Source organism: Elaeis guineensis, chromosome 11 (assembly GCF_000442705.2).
Source record: "Elaeis guineensis isolate ETL-2024a chromosome 11, EG11, whole genome shotgun sequence".
Classification (NCBI taxonomy): Eukaryota; Viridiplantae; Streptophyta; class Magnoliopsida; order Arecales; family Arecaceae; genus Elaeis; species Elaeis guineensis.
Window position 1 is genome coordinate 118,244,922 of NC_026003.2, and position 23,639 is coordinate 118,268,560.

General features: G+C 37.7%; 1 protein-coding gene across 3 annotated transcripts; it reads left to right on the forward strand.

Annotated features, from left to right (window-relative positions):
- The first annotated feature begins 5,495 nt into the window (after positions 1-5,495).
- On the forward strand, positions 5,496-23,421 carry LOC105053867 (protein PARALOG OF AIPP2). 3 transcript variants are annotated; one of them, XM_073245639.1, is made up of 11 exons: positions 5,496-5,885; positions 9,407-10,738; positions 15,120-15,205; positions 15,290-15,828; positions 15,935-16,369; positions 16,477-17,260; positions 17,383-17,613; positions 17,703-17,827; positions 17,999-18,507; positions 22,065-22,188; positions 22,269-23,421. In XM_073245639.1, the coding sequence occupies exons 2-11, from the start codon at positions 9,446-9,448 to the stop codon at positions 23,051-23,053; spliced, it is 4,911 nt and encodes a 1,636-aa protein (XP_073101740.1). In that variant the 5' UTR covers positions 5,496-5,885; positions 9,407-9,445; the 3' UTR covers positions 23,054-23,421. The 3 variants fall into 3 exon arrangements, with proteins under 3 accessions (XP_073101740.1, XP_073101739.1, XP_073101738.1); XM_073245638.1 differs by having other exon boundaries at positions 5,707-5,885; positions 16,480-17,260; positions 22,269-23,238; XM_073245637.1 differs by having other exon boundaries at positions 5,719-5,889; positions 22,269-23,238.
- Positions 23,422-23,639: the final 218 nt, after the last annotated feature.

Sequence of the window (23,639 nt, forward strand, 5' to 3'; positions counted from 1 at the left end):
TGGCTTATTCCTTCCACCTCTAGTCCTAGGGGATATTTTTCCAGTTTAAGTGGCACTCCTAAGACCAGGCTAATGAAATTTCTCTCCTCTATCGGACCCATATTGCAGAAATCAACTTGTGGCAAGGACAATTATACAATTGTTAGACAGTTTGTCCAACTTGATAGCGAGGTTGTATTAATTTGCCATGGTCCACAAGCGGACAGAATGGTGATAAGAAATACCTCAAAAGGCCAGGCTGTTGACGCTTTTCTAAAGCATAGTCTCTCAGACATTTCACGTGCACATCTAAACCATAGTCTTATAGACAGGTGTCGTGCACATAGAATGTTTTAGAGGCCAACAATATATTGCCAGCGTGTTCCCATATTGGAGATGGCGACATGGCATGTAGGAAGCATAAATTTAAAGTCTCGTAGACAATTTCAGAATAAGAAAACCATGTATAAAACATTTACAGTTATTCGTGCATTATGATTACAATAATGACACTATTACAATGCCCATTTTTAAGAATTATATTCCCCTTATATGTGAGAAACATCCATATCCCCATATTAGTTTTAATTAACATGTTTTTATTCATAAAATCCATTTTTCAATATGATGTAAGTTTACTTGAATCTATAGTAGAAAAGCCTTTATATTTTTGATGTGATTAGCTATCATATGCCACTATAAATGCTTGCAATAGCCATCCCATTAAACAAAAGTGCAACATGAAATGAGGTTTACCCCCACGATCAAAACCCTCCATTTGCATCCGCATATTTTAGATTTGAGTATTGTGCAACGATGAGAATTTTAGCAGCCATATTCTTTTTTTATATGCATGTATAGAACTATAACAAGAAGGAATAAAGTTTCTATATAAGAAACATACCATCATAAATGAATAAGAGAATATCGATCTCCAAAGATAATAAATTAATATACTTAAATTGTGGAGCTCTTCAAGCTTCCACCCATTTGGATATGCCAATAAAAATGTCATCCCATTTTTCCAATCACACTATAATATATATTAGCTACCTAGCCAACTACAGAATAAGTGTAAATGGTATATATTATTTGGATGGCTACACAAATACATGGAAAACATTGAAGTCTAAAAGTAGAAAAAGAAAGAGTAATTGAAATAATTCACAAGTCCATCCTAAATCTTTTTTTTTTTCAGAAGGAGCATCGATGATATTTGAGAAAAAAGTATCGACTAACTCTATATCAGTAGTTGCGATAAGATAGAAAATGTAAACATCGTTCTGAATGATTAGACATAAAACATATGTAGATGGCTTTTTAAGTTCACCATCAAATCTCAGGATTCAATTCTAGACGGTTAGTAAAAATTATCAAATCTCAAGATTCAATCCTAGATAGATGATGAAAATTATCAGATCGGAGTAGGATATAGATAAAGAGAATCTACGATAGAGTGTTGAAATATGTAGTGATCGGAAAGAATATCAATCGTCACAGACTCTACTGAGCCGATATTGACATTTAGAGACGGAAATTAAATGAATGGAAACCCCAAAATCTGCTTTGTACCCAAAAACATGTTAATCCTCGAGATGCAATGGACCAAACCATGCCCAATCGCAATGGCACAGCTAAGATGTGCCCAAATTCAATGCACCTTGTGCATGTCCCTTGCAGGCATCATCATCCACATGCTCGGCATTCGCCCTGTAGGAGGGAGTAGCCATTAGGCCACATGGCGACCAACGCCAATGCAGCTTGGGAATCCGGTTTCCATCAAATTATGGTACGTGGAAACTATTCCCCATGTAGCAAACTCCATCATCCTTCCCAATTTTATTTAAATTACTAACTTATAACCCCATGCCATGTATAAAATATATTTTTTTTAAAAAAATATTTTATTTTATTATTTTATTAATATTTATTTTATATATTTTTAAAATAATTAAATTAATTAAAAAATATATTTTGTATCTAGCATGGATTATAAGCTATTTTATTTTTTTTCTAAATTTAGATTTTTTCATGAGCCTCTTTGCCGCCTAGTCCTCCTAAAACGCTCAACCTCTTTCTGTATTAGCATTCATTTTGCTTTATTTTGCTCTTCCTTTTCAGAGCTCGCTCTCTTTTCTCTTTTTTCATTACCATGATAGAGCCCAAGAGACTCTTGGAGAGTCGGGACCTCATCCGAATCGAGCGTATCAATGCCCACTCACACATCCACGGGCCACTTCGCTTTGGAGGCCCGCACCATCTCCAAGGGCATGGGCAGACTGCTAGCCTCATCCTCTAACTCATCCACCACCGACCGCACTATCCTTCTTGCCAGCTAGCCCAGCATCAGCAAGACCGCCATTGCCATGGGCCTCGTCATGTTCCTTGACCAGGACACCCCCCTTTCGCCACCATTTCCAGCTCCGAGCTCTTCTCTCTCGAGATGTCCAAGACTAAGGCCCTTATTGAGACTTTCCATCTACTTTGCTTTTTACTTCTAAAGCTTGTTCTCTCTTCTCCCTTTTCACTGTTATAATAGAGTTCAAGATGTTCTCAAAAAGTCGGGACCTCATATGGATCGAGTGTACCAGAGCCCACTTGTACATCTGTGATCTACGCTTCGACTTCACTCTTGAGGCCCACATCGTCTCCAAGGACATGGTCAATTAGTAGTCCATCCGCAAGGCCACTGGCCTCATCCACCATCGAATTCCATATATATTCCATGAATTAAGAATTGATACGATAGATCATATCTTGCAATTTTCCATTAGAATTTTTAGCATTTTCTTATTAAAAAAATTATAAATTTTCACCTCGAGTTTGTTCTCCACTTAAATAACAAATATAAAATAAAGTTTTATTTTTATTTATCATCAAATAATATTTTTAAACATCAGTTTTAACTTCAAATTAAAAAAATATGCTATTCTTGTTCTTAATAAACATGATATAATTGTACTTACAAAAAAAAAACATAATATGATTATCTTATTATAGTGGGAACAACCCAACGATCTACTGGGGTTGAGTCCCAAAGGTATGGTAAAGATTGAAGGAGATTGAGTCATCTTCACGTTCTACTATCCCAACCCATCCTTTTATCTTCTCTCCATTTCACCACTTGAATCCTTGTGCTTCTCCTTCAGCTCTCCTTCAGCTCTTTTATTTTTCACATCATCTTCATTTTCTTCATTAAATTTTATTTTCACCTCTAAATAGTAAAGAAGATTTTTTTATTAATAAAAAATAATAAAAAAAAATGATAAAGAAAAATCTTTTTTTTTTCAATATCTATTAATAAAAATTTTATTTTTTAAATTCATGTTGGAGATCAAAGTAACAATATTCTTCCTTTTTGCTATATATAAAGGTTTTTGAAGTCTGAGAATTGCTATGAATATGTTTGTTTGTTGTCCCAACCCACCCTCTTGTCCTCTCCACCTCACCACTCGAATCCCTCTTTGCTTCCCTTGGCTCCTGCCCAATCGACCGTTGGGACACGGCATCACCATAGAAGGGAGACTCGTAGGCAAAGCAGGGAGAGAGAGAGATGGTGATCCGTGATGATCTGTGGGACTAACAGGAACGTCCAACGCTGCGGCTAGCTCGAAGGCCCTGCTATGGCAGAAAGTCCAATGCTGGGCCCCCCACCCACCCCCATCGTCGCAGCCACTCCATCTCCGACCACTGACACCCTCGCTCTACCCCTCCCAGTCTTGTTCCTAGAACCCCACCTCCTCCCCTTGTACCAATAAATCCCTTCCTTCCCCTCGCTTCTCTCCTCCACCGCCAAATTTTTTTATTAATAAAAAATAATAAAGAAAAATTTGATAAAGAAAAATCTTCCTTTCCAATATCTATTAATAAAAAATTTATTTTTTAAATCCATGTTGGAGATCAAAGTATCAATATTCTTCTTTTTTGCTATATATATAGGTTTTTGAAGTTTGAGAATTGCTATAAATATATTTGTTTGCTGTCCCAACCCACCCTCTTATCCTCTCCACCTCACCACTCGAATCCTCTTCACTTCCCTTGGCTTCTTTCCAATCGACCGCTGGGACACGGCATCATCGTAGAAGGGGGACTCGTAAGCAGAGTGGGGAGGGAGAGAGATGGTGATCCGTGATGATTTGTGGGACCGACGGGAACGTCCAATTCTGCGGCTAGCTCAAAGGCCCTACAATGACAGAAAGTCCAATGCTGGACCCCCCACCCACCCCCCGTCGCGGCCACTCCATCTTCGACCACTAGCATGCTCGCTCTGCCCCTCCCTGCTTCATTCCTAAAACCCCACCTCCTCTTCCTTGTATGAATAAATCCCTTCCTTCCCCTTGTCTCTCTCCTCCACCACCGTCGGTGGCCGCCCTCTACATCCTCCAAGAGGTAAATGGCCCATTGCCCTCTTCTCCCGCCTTTCTGCCTTCCAAAGGCCTAATCTGCCTCCTCGCCCTATCAAGAGCCCCCCGATCGTCCCTCCATTGTTTCGTCAACCACCTCCAGACCCTCGATCACTCTCGCCATTATCTTCGAACACTCGATCTGAAGGTGGAGGAGGTATTTAGCGCTGCCGATGCCGTTCGATTCATGACAGAGATCAGTACTTTTGGTGGTATTTTTTTTTTTAATCTTCTCGCAATAGAGATGAAGAGAGAAGTGCTATGGATGGAGTGGACACGCAGCATGGCAGATAGTCTCACGAGTAGAACGGACCATGTGGCAAATGAAAGTGACTGATATCTTCATTTTAATATATATATATATATATAGAGAGAGAGAAAGAGAGAGAGAGAGAGATTGACTTGTGCTGGGTACGTGTCGAGGTCTCCGAGAAACTGCTCCACCGCTTGGATCTAGCTGTTTGGGGTATCGTAGCTTGACCTTGACCCGGTTTCGTAACACTTTTGGCCTGGTCCTGCGTTTGCCCCATGAAAGACGTTAGCGGGTCCGGTACGCCATCTCCTGTAATCTCTCGTTGCTATCTTACAAGTGGATGGCTCAGATCCATCGGCCCTAATGCTAGTTCCACACCCCTCCGTACACGTATGGAATGATCGAGAAGCCCGGGGCGTGCTACGCGTGCTTCCGTAGCCCAGAAGATTCCGAAGCATGACGTCACCCTTTCGTCCCCGAAAAATCTCACCCCCTCCTCTTCTGGCCATGGGGAGCGTGCCGCAGAAATTTCCTAAATTACAAATTACGAAACCGAATCCCAGCCATCCGATTGTTACCTTAGCGATGTCCGTCGATCGGACGGTCGAGATCGGGAACCGGCACGAATTCCCGGGCGGGGCGTGTGCCGTTCCGCTGAAGATCTCGTCGTCGTGGGATTCCCTGCACCCCCGACCGCCCAGCGCCAAATTAGGAGGGAGCCGGGTCCACACGTGTGCATTGTCACTCACGTACCACAAGTGCGTGCGAAAAATCAATGTTTTTCTTTTTCCGATTTTTTCGAGTTTCTCCTCCGCCGTTCTGGGCTCAATCTTGATTGTAGAGCGACGGGGCCCTCACTCGACGCATGTTCCGCTCTCTCTTCTTCTCTTCTGCTCTCCTCTTCTCTCTCCGTCATGGATTGATTCCACGGGAAACCCTCGCCGTTCTCCACGCAGACCGTGTCTCCCCCGATCCGTGCTTCCCGGGCGCACGTTAAGCAGACTCTCCGTACTCCCACCGTCGCACGGCAGCTTCCGCGGTTTACCCATTCTTTCTCTATCTGGTCGTCGTCTTCGTGGAGGGACCATATCGTGAGGTGGAAGCCCTAAGTGGGATGGGACGGGAGCCGCGTCAGGCGGTAGCCCGATCGTAGCCGATCTCCCCTCCCCCATGGGAGGAGGATGAGGAAGAGGGCGGAGCCGGCGCTGAAGGAGGTCTACGGTCGCACCGACAGGATCTCGGAACCGGAGGCATGTAAAGATATTACCCTTTTGGAGATTAGGATTTGTTGGCTGTCTCTTTTCTTGATCGATTGCATTTAGTGATCTTTTTTGCATTTATTTTATCTGTTTTTGCTGAATTCAATGATCCATGTGTTTGATGGGATTGGTGCTTTTGTTTTGACGAGGGGTCTGGATATTTGGTCTGTGATTTGTTTTTTCAACTGGATTTGATCAATTGGACTGGGAAACTAGGGTTTTTTTCCTATCTTTGTAGGATAAAGATTGGATTTTTTTTCAATACCCTTTCGCATCAATTCACTGTACTGTGCGGTTTTAAGGGTTTCCGATTGTAGGTGTATGGTGGTGTGTTGTGTTGTTAATGTAAATAGACATGCCTACAATTTTTTGTTAGGCTTATTGCGTCCGTCTTCATTCTCTGTAACATAAGAAGACTGGATTGGAGACCCTTGGACGAGTGATTGTTTTGCGGTTGGTCTGCAGTAATACTTCGTGGGCTCTTATATTTGTTTCTCTTGGTAGTAATTTGCCAAAAAGTTGTACTTTGTATGGTTTCTAATCTGCTTTCTTGATAACACCCGTCCTGGAAGGGACTTGTTGCATCCAAGGACCTGTGGATGAGTCAGACCATGAACTTCAAAGGGTGAACTTGGTAAGAGGGGAACCTAAGTTTGATTTCTTCTTCTTCTTTTTGCCTGGTGTGCGAATCAGTACCAAACATATCTAATACCCGCCATATCTAGTTTCTCTCGTTGCGATGCAAATTTTTAATGATCAATAGTTAAATGCGTAGTGGTTGCACTAGAATCTTTGAGCACATTCTGGAAGTTAAAGGATAAGATTGCACGATGTTCTTGTTGTAAATTATCATGAAAATTAGTTACTAAACATTCAGATGGTCAGCATATACTTAATGAGCTCACAAAACTATAGTTCATAAGGAGATTTAGGTTCTTAGATATTGATGACACTGAATACTCGTTCCCAGTTGGACATGAGACGGTTCAGTCAGAAACTCCATGTAGACAAGATTCAGGATGAGGCAATTTCGTTAGCCATTTCCCAAACTCCTTTTAAGCCTGAGACCTATGCGATTAATTTGAATGATGTTTCTTACCAAGTCTGTGTGATAATAAATGCCTGCTATTGTTTATGATATCTATAGACATCTCTTGGTCTCATAGCCAACTTATTATGCTTTGATCGTGAGGAAGAATTCTTCCTTTTCAATTATTATTTTTATAGTGGTGGGCCCATTGCCTTTTGCTGATCTCTTGTTGATTACAAGACTCATAATACCAGTAGTGGTTTTTCAAGCATTATTTTGTGATATATTTAATATAGTTTAATACATATCATGACCTAATAACATGATAAGATTGTGACTGTAAGGTTGACAGTACAGAAATCCTTCTAATTCTGTTGGTTGTATTTGGGAATTTGTTCATAGATAAGGAAAGATAAAGTTGCATCTCATAAGGATCTCGTGGTTTAGTTGTCATGAGACCATAATCTATTATATCTGATGCATTTTATTGCTTTTGCTAAACCTTGCGTTCGCTAGTATAAGATTGTTATAGGCTATGCTACATGGAACTGTCATATCGCATGGAAAATCTTTTAATCATATGTGTGGGATGCAAATTGGTATTCAATCTGGATGATTATTGTCTCCTTGTGAATCCTGATTTTTTGAGAAGTGTTCTAATGGTTCTGGGTGCAAATGAACTAAGATGCCTCTTATAGACTCTTCATCTTAGAATGGATGTGATCCTATAGATGCGACAGTTGCACCAAGCAAATTCCTTCTGCACATTCAAGGATCTCTATGGAGCACATCATTGAAAATCCTGATGTTGAGAACACTTAGTCATCTTCTTTCTGTCATGAAAAGTTGAACTCTTAGTTCTATCTGCAGCAACAAGTCCATGACTTTGAAAAAAAAAAATATTTTTGAGATCAGTCTTTCTTATTTCTGCATAGAAAATTGGTATTCATTGTGGGTTTTGATTCTGCATGGCTCTATGGCTTTTGATTTGTGCCTCGGAGATGAATGCAATTCTTGTTATTGAACTTTGCCTTCCTTTTCTGTTGTCTAGACATTTTTGTTAGTCTAAGGGGATGTTGGAGGTAGCTCTCTGATTTAGTAAGTTTTGATTTTACAGTAATGAATTAGGCCTTTCTTCCCCTCAAGTGGTCACTCTATCTTTATGTCGGTCCTTTTTCTTTGCTAAAGTTGTCCGGGACAGGATTGCGGCATCAGTTAACTGAGAAGTCAGTTTTTAGTTTTTAAACTGTTTGCTTGGTTAATGCGAAGATACTTATTTTCTTAAGTTACTTGAGATCTAATCCCCTGGAGCAGGTATTTTTGTGGACCTGGTTCATAAAATGCAAAAACTTTACTGAGATTGTTCCCCATTGAAGATATGGATACTTTAAAATCATTTACTTTGTTGCATAAACATCTTCTGGGTAATAAATAGAATGGTCCTTGTGCAATAAATAGAATTGATATTTAATAAATATTACAAAGTTCTTCAATTCTATACTATGTGGTTGGTTTGTTTAATGGAACAATTCATAGACCCCATGTTGGTTTGAGACATCATATCTGCACTTTTTTGCCAACTTTATTGTAATGTGTTGCCCTTTATTCTAATGCTTTAAACATAAGCATGTGCATTTTGTCATCTTTGAATTTACTTCTTATTTTACCATTTTTATGTACTTTCAAGAGCATAATTTATCATTATTTTTATAGACTCGTAGATATGCAATAGATGTTATGATAAATCAAAGTATAAGGGAGGAAGAAAGAAAGAGCTCTTCTCCTTGCATTATGGTGAAAAAAGCAATGTCAAATTCCAAAAGGAGGGCAAGGAAAAGCATAAATGAGAAGAATGAACTTTCAGTGGGGAATGATGTGCATAGAGTTTTAATTTGCGATTTGACTCCTTAAACCAGATTCCTGACCTGCAAAGGAGAAAGCTGCATGGAATAATTTGGGTTCTAAAAGAGGCTGGCTCTTCTTTGCATATTTATTTTCTGAGATAATGATTCTAATCTTATAATAATTTTCATTTTGTAAAAATGTTCAGGAGCATTACTTAGAGTCTCTGTTTTCTGGCGTTCTATCATGCAATGTTTGATATTCAAAATATCTTCTTGCACGCACGCATGTCTGTTTGTGTGTGTTGAAAGCAAAAATCTTCTTGACTGTATGAAAAGCGTAATTTGCTTTCATGATTTCTACCTATGTTTGATTCATGTGTTTGTTCCTTTATAACCTTGGATGTTGTGTTAATTATTTTTTTCCTTTTAATGTAGAAGATAACTCTAGTTGGAAATTTATCAAAGTGCCAAATATGAATTAACATACACACACGTTCATGTGCCTATACACTTTTCATTCATGTTGTTCCAAATCCTTTATGTATCATGTTATACAAGTTTTTTTTTTTTTTTTTTTGAGAGGAAAAGAAAAACAAATATATGATGTTATGCCAGTTTCTGAAATTCTCCATTTACAGTGTTTTTGATAGGGTGTTTTTCAAGCTGAGAAAAGGTATATGTTTATAAACAATAGTCTTCAAATGAAGGCAGAATCTGGGACATGCAACGTTTGCTCTGCTCCTTGCACCTCTTGTGTGCATCGTAACATGTCAGCCTCATTGTCAAAAGTTGAGTGTGGCTGCGAGAGAAAAGAAACGGATAGGTGGTCATTCATTGGGGCCGATGTGTTGCCTCCTCCTAGGAGCAGAGCATGCAATGACCAACAGCATGCAGCTAGTGAAATAAGCAATTTATTAAGCACAAGCTCCAGTCATGATTCGTATTCTGAGAATGTTGAAAGTAAAGCAATAATGAGGGCTTCTGCTACATGTGCATGTGAAGATGTTGACATGCCTCCAAAAGTTTCTTCAGGTGATGCAGCAGTGGAAGATCAGCCTCTTCCTAGAATGGCTACTAGCAACCATCATGGACTAAATCCCTCATGCTGTCACTCTGCACCAAATTTGCACCATGGGCAATTATTACATGAATATGAAGAGCAGCATGGAGTAGAATGCCATGGGGATAATATGTCATGCGTCACTGGAGTCAAAGATGCCAATGTGCCAGCGTGTGATCATAATGCTGACATGGACAAGAAAGATACATCATGTAGTTCTGCATCAACCTGTGATATGCTTGCTAAAAAAAATGAACTGGAGGTACTGGTGGGTGCCCATCATGTATCTCATCATCATGAAATAGAAGCGAGTGAGAGTAAATCAGCAGAACTATATGCCTGCCCTAGGGAATCTTTGAGGAAGAAGAACTCTGGTTCTAGCTCTGTGAATGCTGGCTTTTCTCACAAGTCTGACCTGGCAGAGTTCCCTACCACAAAAAAAGAATCCTCTCCCAAAGTGCCATCTTCGCATTCCCCTTGTCAAAATGCATATGTTGAACTCAGTCCTGATTCGAAGGATTTGGAAGGATATCTGACTTTTCAACATCAAGGAGAACCTACTGAATGCTCGATGAATGATGTGAAATCTTCTTCTGTAAGACCATTGGTTTCCATGAGTATTGATAGACAGAAATCTGCTGCACTACCAAATGATGAAGATTGTAAACTGAGTCAGATCCGAGTTGACTCCTCATCAAGGACTCTAAAGGACCATGATTCATGCTCTGAAGCTGAAATTGCCATGGATGGTGAGAAACCAGCTGTTGAATCTACTAAATGCAGTAACAATGGTGAGCAATTTGGAAAGAATACTTCCTTGTTGGAGGCATCCAATGTGCAAGAGCCTGACATTCAACATCAGCTGATCAAGGAGGGGGAAAATTCTGAATCAGACAGTGGATTATATGATGTAAGTACTTTCTTTTTTTCCTTGTTCAACTTGGCCATCAAAATTATTACAAAAATGCTTGTTCATCCAATTAGGCACTTTTTATACTGTTAACCATTCCTTGGTCACTAAAATTTCTCTTCTCGTAGTTATGTGCTTTGTTTATAAAAATTGAATTGAAGTTATTCTTTGATACACCAATAAATTAAAAAAAAACAAGGTGAGCGATTATTGGAAGGTTGTAACTTAAATATGGTGGGAGTATTTGCCAGAAATATGAAAATGACACTTCTGCTGCTATTTAGGTGTTTAAGAGAGTTTGTTTTGTACCTGTTTGTGCATACACTTTGTATCAGTGGTTGGGCCTTAGAATTGTATGACTATCAAAGTAAGGAAAAACTTTGATAACACTGCTTCTGTGTTTCATGAAACAAAACAATTGTAGTTAAATCAGTTAGTGGTAACTAAAAGATTATTATATTTATCTGTGTAAGACCTTTGTGAGATTGTAATTGTAGTTGAGCTTGAATTTCTTAAAGGAGGATTTCATATGATCGTTGTGTGGACTTTAGTTTATTAACTAATAAATTATTTGTTTGCTTTATTAACTAATAAATTATTTGCTTGCTTTATATGCTAAATTCGTTGCTGGCTTTAGCCTTTCTACCATGCTATCTCAAATTCCAGATAGATGACGTTTTTTTTCTTTGGTAGCTCGAGTTAAGTGCATTGAAGTCTAAGGCCAACTGCCTCCATTATATTAACAATATCACAAATTCTCTGTTGTATGAGAAAATTTATGGCTAAATTTTTGGGTTATATACCTAGATGATCCCACTTCTGATGTCAAGTTCTCATTATATGAATTTTCATAGGAGCTAGTGACGTTTTAAAGTATTTTTAGTGTTAATTCTTGTCTAAATTTGATTATAGCTTCCATGATTTATTGTTTTGGCCAAAACTTCAATATTAGACGTGCCAATTTTGGCTGGCACCTACTTGAAACAAGGTTAGGTTTGTAGTTTAATCTGAAACTAAACTTTAACTAGGTTGTATAAATAAGTAATTTGTACTAATTCCTCATATATCGGTAGCAGTTTCTCCCAACTAGACGAATTTTGCAAGTTCCAAAAAGATTTGGAAGCTCCAGACAGAAGTTTCTAGTGAGATTTAGAGAGTAAGGGAACTTTTACACCCACACTTTGGTATTTTAGAGTTTAGAATCTTATTGATGCTGTAATTTTTAAATGGTAGGTTGTCAAATAAAAAAAGGTATATTGCACTTTTAATCTTTTGAAACACTCTTAACATGATCTTTTGGTACATAATTTTTTTGAAATTTAAGTTTTTAATTATATAACTGTTTGAACTTTTTTTTTTGAGTATTTTTTTTGATTCAGATAGCTTTGAGGATTTTTTTTTTTAAAATTATTTTTTAATTGCAAATGCTTGAGGAATACGTATTCTTTATATTACCAGATATAGATCCTAAAAATATAGTCTTGATATTTTTTTCTTCCAAGGTCTTTTCATTTCCTAAACAAGCAAAATGTTTGTTAAGTAACCTACTGTATGGCTCTATTGGAATGCCATAAATTCTTTACGTATTCTTCAATTATGGGTAATGTGGGAAACCGCTATGAATATAAAGGATATGAATTGAAGGAGTTACCATACACGTGAAGGAGTTAATGTATGATGCACTTTGGTTCAGATGAAGGTTGCAATAACTCTAGTATTTGGGGAGAAATTATAATTTGCCCAAATTATTATCCCATCACTACTAAAACAGTCTGTATTACTTGGTATATATTAGCACCTGACAAGGACAACCATAAGACCTTGTTTTGAAGAAAGGGGGGAAAGGAAATTCAGAATTTTGCAGAAAAGTTTTTCATAGTGTCCCCTTTTATATGAGGAATAAATGAAAGGTACGTTGATGGTAAGATTAAAGGCCTGGTACTGGCCCTTGTCCTGATTTGGTTCTGGGTTGGTACAGTGATCAGACCGACCAAAACAATCGTTAATAACAATAATGAAGAGAGAAGGTGTCTCCATATGCCTACCTGTCTCAAGTGGCAGCATGTAACCATCCCGATCTATCTTGGCCGATGACAACCAGGAAGGTCTGAATGTTCCTGTTGGGAGGTGTCTCCAGTGCATCCGATACATGGTTCTTTCATCAGAATGTCCCTCCCCTCTTACACTTTGTTTAGGAACACAAACTAGCTGCTAATAGGTAATATACCCGAACTGCATTAGTCTCTTTTATAAGGCTTGAGCTTGACCAACTTGCAAGATAGATTGGTGCGCTATGAGGAGACTAAGCTTGAAGAGTTCAATGAAGTGTTCATGTCTGACTTATTTTATATCTGACTCTGTTGCTTCGTACTCACTGGTACAATAAAGGGTTGAGATTGGAGGAAATCAAAATAACAAATATTTATTCTTCATATTATTGCTAGTTATGCAATCAATAAGCTTGGGATTTGGGACAGTAGGATTTGATTGGGCTGCTTTTCCCAATTGTAGAGATATGTTCTGGAGGGTCAGTGGAGTGAGATGTATAGGGGGTTAATGGAAGGTCTATGGAAATTCTATTGTTCGGATGAAACCAGGGAAGGTAAAGGAAGGAAAGAGAGATGAAAGGTAGCATTTGTTGTCATCTGCAAAGAAAATGTTGATTCAACTCACCATTAAGGACCGAGAACAATTATCTCTTTATAACTATTATTGGGTCCATATATAGAACCCTAAGGAAGCAACGTAATCAGAATAAACTAGGATGTGAAACATTATATAAGCTTCACTATTTTGAATAGCTAATCCAAATTTCAGTTCAACGCTTCAGAAGAGTTGTGGTACAGTTCAGTTACCGCTACTAAACTTATGCTCTTTGGTGATAGATGGATGATTAAAACAATTAAGAAATATTTCCATTCACCCTGTTTGATAAGCGCACTCATTAAGTCGGTCAATGGGCCATTGGATTAGGCCTCTTGCACCCACAACCTGGCTTAGTTTTAGCTCAAAACTATGATTACCATGGCAACTGAACTATGATTTTTGCTATTGCTGTTGAATGAATCATTTAACAGACAACAAAATCTAGTCCCATCCCCAACCACATAGTGATTTCTTGAAGGGGCTGATAGGGGAAGCTGGAAGGTTTAATTATCACAATGGTTGGTCTATTGGTTCTTTTAGTAGCAGCATAATTGCAAATAGAGTAAATTATCCTGACCCCTCTCGAGGTTTGGGGTAATTACATGATCCTACCTAACATTTCGGAAATATAGACGTAACTCCCTGATCAAATATAAAAATTTAAAATTTAAAAATAAAAAAAATATCAAAATAAAAATAAAATTTATTTTAGGACTCACATAGGTTAGATAGTGATGATGTTATTAAGATCATTAGTTTATTTAACAAAAAGATATTAGTAAGGGGTTATATGTCATGCATATAGCAAAAGTTATGTAGTAGAATGCATATTTCCAAAACGTTGGGTGGGAATCTATAATTACCTCAAATTTCGAGGGAGGTCATTGTAATTTATTCTTGCAAATATTTAATCTTATTGTTGTCCGGGCTCTGTTGAACTTGGTGTCGAGCATTTGTGCACTAACGTAAATGTTGGGTATGATTGGATTCCTTATCATATTCACTGGAGGTTAATACATATGTATGAAGTTTAGATCAACTAGTTCTGGCTTTTCAACTCTTACTAGAGAAAATATGAGATCAAGTATGTATATGGTTGGTTTAATAATGAGTTTTTCCTTGACACATCCGATTTGGAGACAACAATTGCATTTTTTAAGTTTGTGGCACATGTGATGCCTCTTATGTGAATCTGATTCCATCAATGATGGGTCTATCTAATGATTATGTCATTATTCTTTTGTTAATAACGACTCATCTTATCTATCTGGAAATATTTTGTATATCCTACTCTTTATCAATAAGGGAAAGTTAATAATGAACATGTGTGCTGCCTGCTGGGGCTTAGACATATCTTTCTTTGTTTTCTGGCTTGAACTGACCCTGAGTAGTTGTGTGAAAGTTTCATGCTTATGTATAGCTTTTGGATGGTTTTACATATACGTTATATCATTTGATGTTGCTCTCAACTGTTTGAGTGCGACTAATACATTACATAGTTGAGATTGTATATGACAGCTTTTGCTGTGAAAGTGAAGTAGCTATCACTTTTTTGTCTTGCTCTCCTAACAGCCATGATTGATATTTGATGCTTCGTGTATGGTGAAAGTTCTATAATGTATATTTTCCTCTGATGAAGTGATGGTACCAAAATCTTAGAGTGCAGCTTCATATTTCTTGGCATTTCTTATATTGCAACAAGTCCATTTGATGTATGTTATGTCATTTGTTTCAGGTAAAGGTATGTGATATATGTGGGGATGCAGGTGTGGAGGAACTTCTGGCCATATGTAGTAGATGCAGTGATGGTGCAGAGCACACGTAAGCCCTTATTGATTTTCAGATCTATCTCTTAGAATGATTTCATTCGAGGCTAACACTTGAAAATTGTTTGCTATTAACCAGTTACTGCATGCATATTAAGTTGGACAAAATTCCAGAAGGTGAATGGCTTTGTGAAGAATGCCACCTCAAGGAGGATGCTGAAAATAAAAAAGTTGATAAATCTGATTCAATTTCTGGAACATCAAAAGCAGACAACTTGAAAGAAAAAAGTCAGGATTTTGGAAGTAATTACAACCCTACAAATATAGCTAAGTTGGATATTGGAGCTACTGGTACAGAAGTAAGAGGGCCTACCAAAGGAATACGAAGTCCACAAAAATCAGGCAATATGCATGCAGACAGTCAGGAGGTTAATTCAATGAACAGCAAAAAGATTTCTGAGATGGATGGTGGGTCCATAGGAACAACCAGTCCAAGGAAAAATGCTGTCTTGTCTCGAGAAAGTTCATTTAAGGGCCTGGATATGGGAAAGGTAAAGCCAACCAACCTGGCTTCATCCCCCAGATGTCCGTTGGCAAATACTTTCCCGGCCATCTCCCGCTCACATATGTCAAGCTCTAACCCATCAAGAGTTGAAGCGCAACTTCATTCACCTCGAGGTAAATTGGCATGCGTTTATATTTTTCATATAATATATACAGACAATTTTCGTTTGAATCAGGGTCCGGGGATGTTTTAAAATTTTTAAATATTTTCTTTTCATAGGGCCTCTCTCCAAGCAGCTGTCATTTAATAACTCAAACATGAAGCCAAAAGTCAGACAGTTGATTGATAATTTACCTCAGAAGCAAAAGATGACAAGAGAATATGTTTCCAGCAACAGTAGGAAGGATGGAGTAGTTAAAACAATGATGAAATCTGCATCATTTAAAAGTGTGAGCTCAGGCCGCTCCAATGTTGAATCAGTAAATAAAATGCAATCGCTTAATTCACCTCGAGCTGCTGAACCTAAAGGTTGGAAACCAGTGAAAGAAAGGAATATGATGGAAAGGAAGAATTCTTTTGTGCTAGATCGTCCTGTTGTTAGTCCATCACCATCAGCTGGCACATCTGTCCCAAAGATGGATCTGAAGAGTTCACAGCATAATGGAAATTTAAGTAATAAGTCTGAAAAAGGATCAGAAAATGTGAAGGATTCAGGTAAATTGTATCTTTCTAGGGGACTTGTAACTGGCATTCCTTTTATTTGGCTACATTATGATGCTGTTTAGATATTAATTATGTTCATTCCTATTTTGCTGTTGTAGTAGGGCATAATGAAGTGAAGAAGCAAACATCAAATACATTTAAAAGATATGAATTGTGCAATGCTGAGGAAGATTCTCATGCAAATCCATCTGCTATTGATAGATCATGCTGTGATGCTGACTCAGTTTTGCAACGCAGTGTGACTCAGGTTCCAGAATCCTCCCCTAGAGAACATAAAATCAAGGACTCTTCCCATTCTAGCACTTCAAGGCAGGTGTCTTCAAGTGGCAGCCGAGTATTACGTTGTCATAAATGTAATGAAACAGGCCACACAACGCAGTTCTGCCCAATTGACAAACTTAGCATATCTGCTCTTAAACCTTCTACTGACCGAAATTTAAGGGAAGGCAGTAATAATAGCAATAAGTGCAGAGATGCAATGGAAGCTGCAAAAATGAGAACAAAGAAGAGCAATAAATTGCCAGACCAGTCTGCATGTTCAATGCCAAGTACTGAAGTGAGTTATGAAGTGGCTTCCAAAGATTTCCAGTCTAGTTCTAGTGGTCTGAAGAGCTTGCCTCAGGAAGGGACATCTGATGGACAAGTTATTTTGCGATGCTCTGATGCTGATTTGGGCCGAAGAGAACCTGCTATTGATGCACAGCAAGCAAAACACGCAGTTGAAGCCTCATTTCTTCCTAAAGAATGTGATTCAAATGCCATTCCTACCAATTCTGATAGTTTGAATGCGAATTCTTCTACTCAAATTTTGCCTGATCAATCTTCTTTACTTGCAAATCCATTTAGACCTTCAATAATCCCAGAAATTGAATATATATGGCAGTATGATATCTTTCTCTCTTGACTTTTTATTTCAGATGGTTTGTTTGAGAGTTTAAATTTGTTTCTCATAATTAACTGAACTTTGTTGATGTATAATAATTCATATCCTTTATTCTCTGCAGAGGTGGTTTTGAGGTGCTTAGGACCGGAAAACTTCCTGAATTTTTTGATGGGATTCAAGCTCACTTGTCAACCTGTGCATCACCTAAAGTGCTTGAAGTGGTCAGCCATTTTCCTGGCAAACTGCAATTGGATGAAGTTCCTTGCCTTAGGTTGTGGCCAGTGCAGTTTCAGGGAATGAGCCCCAAGGAAGATAATATTGCCCTTTTATTCTTTGCTAAAGACATCGAGAGGTTTGATTGATGTTTTTCCCTTTTTTATATATTATTATTCTTTGAGATCTAGAATTTTATGGATGCTTCTTTTGTTGGTTTTGATACAGTTATGAAAGTGCTTATGGGAAGCTGTTGGAAAATATGCTTAAAAATGATTTAGCCCTTCGAGGGAACATCAATGAGTTGGAGCTACTTATTTTCCCGTCAAATAAGCTACCAGAAAACTGCCAACGTAAGAAACAGGATTTATGTAATCAACTGTTGTAAGGGCATTTGTTTCGTATACCTGTGATAGATTGTTGCATGAAAACATGCTTTTATATATTTTCCTCCCTCTATCCGGTTCTGCTAACTAAATTTAAAAATATCGTCTCAGTGATAAGATGCTGTATGTTCTTTTCAGGTTGGAACATGTTATTCTTCCTCTGGGGTGTCTTTAGAGGAAGGACGGAATGCTCAAAAGTTCTGCCAGATTTACAGAAGCAGCCTTGTCGGCCAAAGTTAAGCACAGATCCTTTGGCTCAAGAAATTTCTTTCCCTTTCTTTGAAGCTTCTACCTCTCAGAAAATAAATTCCCATGAGAGTTCAGATAAGGAATTTTCTAGGAGTGATAGATTGCTGAAGGTGAAGGCAATAAAATCCAGTATTCAGGTGGATTGTCTGCCTATTTCTTCTTCCGGTATCCAGGATAGGATCTGCAACACACATGAGTCTTCTTTTGTTCAAAATACTTCATGTCAGCTAGCTGCTGAGAGTCAACAGCCATCACAGCTTGCTTCATCATTTCCTGTAAGCTGCTTGTCGGATAGACTATGCCAGCCACGCAGCTCGCTTGGTGCTTGTCATGTGCCTGACCTTCAAATGAGTGCTACGGAATTGTGCCCTGCTTTGGAAAGGGAGGCTACTTTCCTGGTAAAGGTTTATTTTCCTGAGGGATAGAAGTCTACAATGCCCTTTGCTTCTTGATTGTAATTGCTGCATATAATGTCTTCATTGTCGGTATAGCTTACAACTGCTGGTGGAATATTTTGCATCTTTATTTTTGGATGCTGCATGTGCTATATTGCTTATTGTGCATCATATGATTGCTGAAATGTACATGATTTTGTTACTTTACATCATCATTGTCATTTTTATTTATTTATTTATTTTTACCCTTTTATGGGAAGGGGGTTGCAGCTATTTTCATAACTGCATTAGCATGTTTATATCAGCATACCTGTATGGTTGTTTTCCATGGGCTGTTTACATGTTTTTTGAGATTAACATATTTTTTCATGTCATTGACTCCAGTTGCAAAAAATGTTGCTGCATATCGAAACACACGCATACATACCAACATATTAGTATATACGCATTGATATTGGAAAGCAATCTAGAGGCATCAGGTTTACTATTGTTATGGACCTCTGAATGAGTAAACCTGAACAGGATTTTTGAACATCCTGGACCAACTTATCTAAAAATTGGAACTGTCTTCGTTCACCAGTTCTTATGAACAAAATCTTGTATGGCTCCCAGCTTATGTTTCTGATAATCCAACTTGGACTTGCAAGTGCCTACTTGTGCCATCTTTATTTTACATCCCATGTATCTAAATAACAACCTCATTTGTGGGTGTTTTTTAAGGTATGGAGAACGCTGACCTGAGCAAACATGACTTCACCAATAACCCCTTGTCACCTGTAGATACATCCAGAGCAAGCTAGAACTATCACTAGTAGGTTCATAGTTGTCAAAAGTGTTTTGATGGTTTTTGTGTAGTAGGGATCTATGGCGTTCATAGGTGTCGCGGTTGTGTATAAATAGCTGAGGATGAGGGGAATGCCTGGCTTCTTAGACGGTGAACAATGCAAATTGTAGGGGAAATTCAGGTATGGCCCTTGGCTAACCTCCATCTGATGTTTAGGCATTGTTCACTGGGTTTTATTCCTGGCTCTTGGTTTGGATGGCTTTTTAAGTTTAGGTTCCATGCATCTATCCGTACAAGTGTGTATAGAGCAGGCACAACTGTTTATGACAGCGTCAATCATGCAAAACCATAGTCATAAGTTCAGTGTTTGGGAACAATTCAGCTGAATGTAATGATTTAGAAGTCTGGAAAAATCCAGAAATTTTGTCAAAATTTTGGATAACAAAGAAATAGAAAAAATAACAAAACTTAACAAAATATAGGCTACATAAATTATTCTTAGTCCTTTCTTGGATTATAGGAGATGCAGATATAACAAATAATAGCAAGCAACATCACCACTAGCAATCATATATGGTATGATTACTTTTTTAATACACAAAAAAGTCTTAAAATCATAACATTTTGTATAATTCAAGAGTAATTGAATAGTCTGACTGACATACAAGTGAACATTTTAAAAATTTTTAAGCAATAGAGTAATTTATGAAAATTTTTAAATCATAACATACAATTGGATGATGCAAGTGATGTAACATCTAACTCATAAACTGATGTAAAATAGAGCTTAATCTAATTACGTAAGTTAAACATTATGAACTAAAGACAGAGACTAACACTTGTGTGTTAACAATGTCTAAAATCATTACCAACAATTCCTATTCTGAGAACAAAAAAAACGTAGCCCTTGTCCAGGCAATACACCTTGTCCACATGCTTACAATTCTTTCTGCATTGTCTTGACAATGCAAGATGAATTGATTTAGGTTGAATTGAAATTTTCCCCTTTCAGTGTGAACTACTCAAAGCAGTAGAACATTAAGATTAATGCGAATTACTGACAATGATGTCACTTTGTTTATCATTTATATTTCACATTTTTTATTATGCTGTAATGCATGTGAGTCATTTCCAGATATCTGGGTGTGCACTTTAAGATCAGAGTTACTGTTAAGTGTGTTTGTGACTTTCTAGGATTAGTATTTCTATTCCCAACAAGTTAAAAGAAAGTTTTCTCCTGATTTTATCTTTTGGTCTTGTAAGTCAAAGGCACATATGCAACATAATTTTCGAGCATATTGCTTGTAATATTTGGATTTATTGTTTTGGTCTTTCTAGGCTGAAAGCCTGAAGGTGTGAAACAATATAAAACTCATTTACAAAGTAACAAAAAATCTTAAGAAAATTACATTCAAAAAATTGTCAACAATCTAATTGTTGAACACCAACAATGTAGATATTTATAGAAGTATGATTGCTATCATATCAACTTCCAATATATAAATTTTGATTTATGTTTATTGAAAATTTGGAAAAGGATGCCGGTAGATATATTTCACCTAAATGCCTATAGTAAATTATAGCAAATCTGAACTTAAATCTTGCAAATCCAATATCTAGGGAACTTATCTGGTACATGATGTATAGAGATCCTTTTATCCTTACAAAAATGACATCTCAGAGACCTAAAAGGTTGTCTACCAAAAAAAAAAAAAAGCCTGAGAGGTCATCTTTAGGAAAAACTTCCTTTCACTTGAACTTCTCCAATTAAAAAGTCCCAAAATTCCATGTTTAGACGTGGGAAAATGCTTCCAAGAGGTAATGTTGATCATCCATGAGTAAATGTGTCCTTTTATTAGAGAAAGAGGGATGGCTTAAGAATTGATAGAATCTAGCCTAATGTGTTTAATGGCTCATTTTGGTCTTTGCAGTCAAAATTGGATGAGAACGGTTAGTTTTGGTCACATGTAACTGAAACTGAGATCTGAGGACACTTGATGGGTGGCTGAGGGGTTTGGATTTTGTGATTACATATGTGTTTATCCTGCAGTTCTATTTAAAATACTTTCTATCAGAAGGGGAAGAAAGGGAAGAATCGGGCAATACATTTATATATGGTTCGAGTGCACATTGTTGTCCAAGTGTCATCCAATTGTCACTTTTTTCAAACTGTCTGACAACTTTAAAAGCCCTTATGCAGTTTGGCATTAGGAGATCTGATTGTCATTGTTGTCAAGGATATGTTTGATGATGCTTTTTCCTATGAGCCTTGAGACATATGTTTGATGATGCTTTTCCTACGGGCCTTGAGCATTCACCAATTAATGTGTGAATGTGGAATGCCATTTGAGTGCAGTTTGATCAGAAGCTCTTGTCATTGGTGAATTTGTGCATACATGTACCATGTCACAAAATATCTTAGTGCATGTTTAGGATATAGTGTTGGTTCAAGGACAGGTAAATTAGCTTTCCCAAATTTAATTCATCTGTGACCATTTCTCTCTCAAAATAACTGGTGTTTGTGGAGTCTTTGATTGAAAGAGGTTAATAATTTTTTTTGGTTGATCAACATCTGAATTGGCTATGAGTCCATGCTAGCTAAATATTTGTTGTTTCTCATCACCACTGGTGTTAATCTCTGGTATTTATGCATGCTTGTATTATCTCACATGAATTAATTGCAATTAATTTATACCCGTCTTTCATCATGCTTAGATTGTAGTTGCTTTTGTGGCATGTGGCATGAGATTCTCATAGCTTACCCATCTGCATGCAGTGGAACTCTGGCAGTGATATTGACGGCAAAACTCCAGTTCACATTCATGCAACTACAATAGAAAATCTGAACAGAGCTTTGCCTGCACGATCAACACACTCAATTTCTTCATATTTTGGGCAAGGTGCTTTTTCTTTCAGTAGTATTTGCATGATTTGTCCAGGATATTTCTGCTCAAGTTCTTTTTGCTTGCTCAATGAACAGGTGGTGAAGGCAGCAGAAATTGTGATACAATGAGGGAGAAAGAAAGATTAATGAAAGATGAAGCTGGGTCAGATAATGAGCAACAGGAACATCATATGGAGATTGATAAGCTCAGCTGGGAGTCAAGGCCTAGAAAGAAACGTGCATACTCGCCTTCCATAGAGACAGTTACACACACTTTTTGTGAATCCTCAAAGAGTACTGATGAAATGATGCTTTGGAGTGAGAGAGCAAACTTCAGTTCTCTTAAAAATGAAAAAGAATACAAGAAGATTAGGAGTTGCAGCGAGAGACATGCTTCTAGGGATGCAAATGGATCTAGTAGTTTATTGTTATGTCCTTTGCTACCTAGCTACATCAATGAGAAGCAGCACATGGATGGTTTCTGCAATGGAACAGAAATGGCTGAGAACACAAGGAGTGCTGAAAGATACTTCTTTCCTGTGGATCCGGGTTCTGTGAGAAATGTTGTATCAGAGAACATGCATGTTCTTTCTTTGGACAATGAAGCATTCCCAGAATCCAGTGCTCCAGATCTTGAACTTGCACTAGGAGGCAAGAAAAAATCATCAGAAAACGGAGTCTTGTCATTGCTTTTCCCTTTGGTTGACAGAAAAGGCAGTTTAGGCAGCCGGGATAAACTGCTGGGTCCTGCAATGGATGATGAAGATGATATGTCAGCATCACTCTCTCTATCTCTGGCTTTTCCTGGCACAGAAAGGAAACAAACAGACAAATCCATTAATAAGAACCGAGCAACTTTTGCTGGAGAGGCCTTGCGTTAACACTTCTTTACTTCTATTTGGCAGATTTACTGATACTTGAATCTAATTGCGAGTGTATATGCCCTGTAAATTTTCACCTCAGTATACTTAGAGGATCAGAAGGGAAGCATCGATCTTGCCCATATGATCATGACCATAAAATCCATTTCTTTTTTCTACCTTTTAACTTTTTTCCTTTTTTTTTTTATCCCCCTCGTTTCAATCACTACTTGTTTTTAAAGTACAGAGTTACGGCTGTCTGTATAGGAGAAAGAAAGCCACAATCTTAAAATTATGCGGGAACCCTGTGGATATGTTTCTGTAAGTCCTTACTTGTTTTCTTTGTTTTATCATGTTTTTCAAAAATATGAATATTTTGAGTGGTTTTAGCAGTGGTCTAAATTTGATTATTAGTGAAATGCTCGTGATGGCACCTAAGAAGGTAGCCAAAGCTCGTCGTAGGGATAAGCTGTATACTATGGTTGTCTTTGTTTTATCATGTTTTTCAAAAATATGAATATTTTGAGTGGTTTTAGCAGTGGTCTAAATTTGATTATTAGTGAAATGCTCGTGATGGCACCGAAGAAGGTAGCCAAAGCTTGTCGTA

Excerpts from the sequence above, each read along its gene's own strand:
- LOC105053867 (XM_073245639.1), top strand. The coding sequence starts at position 9,446 with ATGTTTATAAACAATAGTCTTCAAATGAAGGCAGAATCTGGGACATGC. Across the intron at positions 17,614-17,702 it reads TTTGCTAAAGACATCGAGAG|TTATGAAAGTGCTTATGGGA; the intron begins GTTTGATTGATG and ends GTTTTGATACAG. Across the intron at positions 22,189-22,268 it reads TTCTTCATATTTTGGGCAAG|GTGGTGAAGGCAGCAGAAAT; the intron begins GTGCTTTTTCTT and ends CTCAATGAACAG.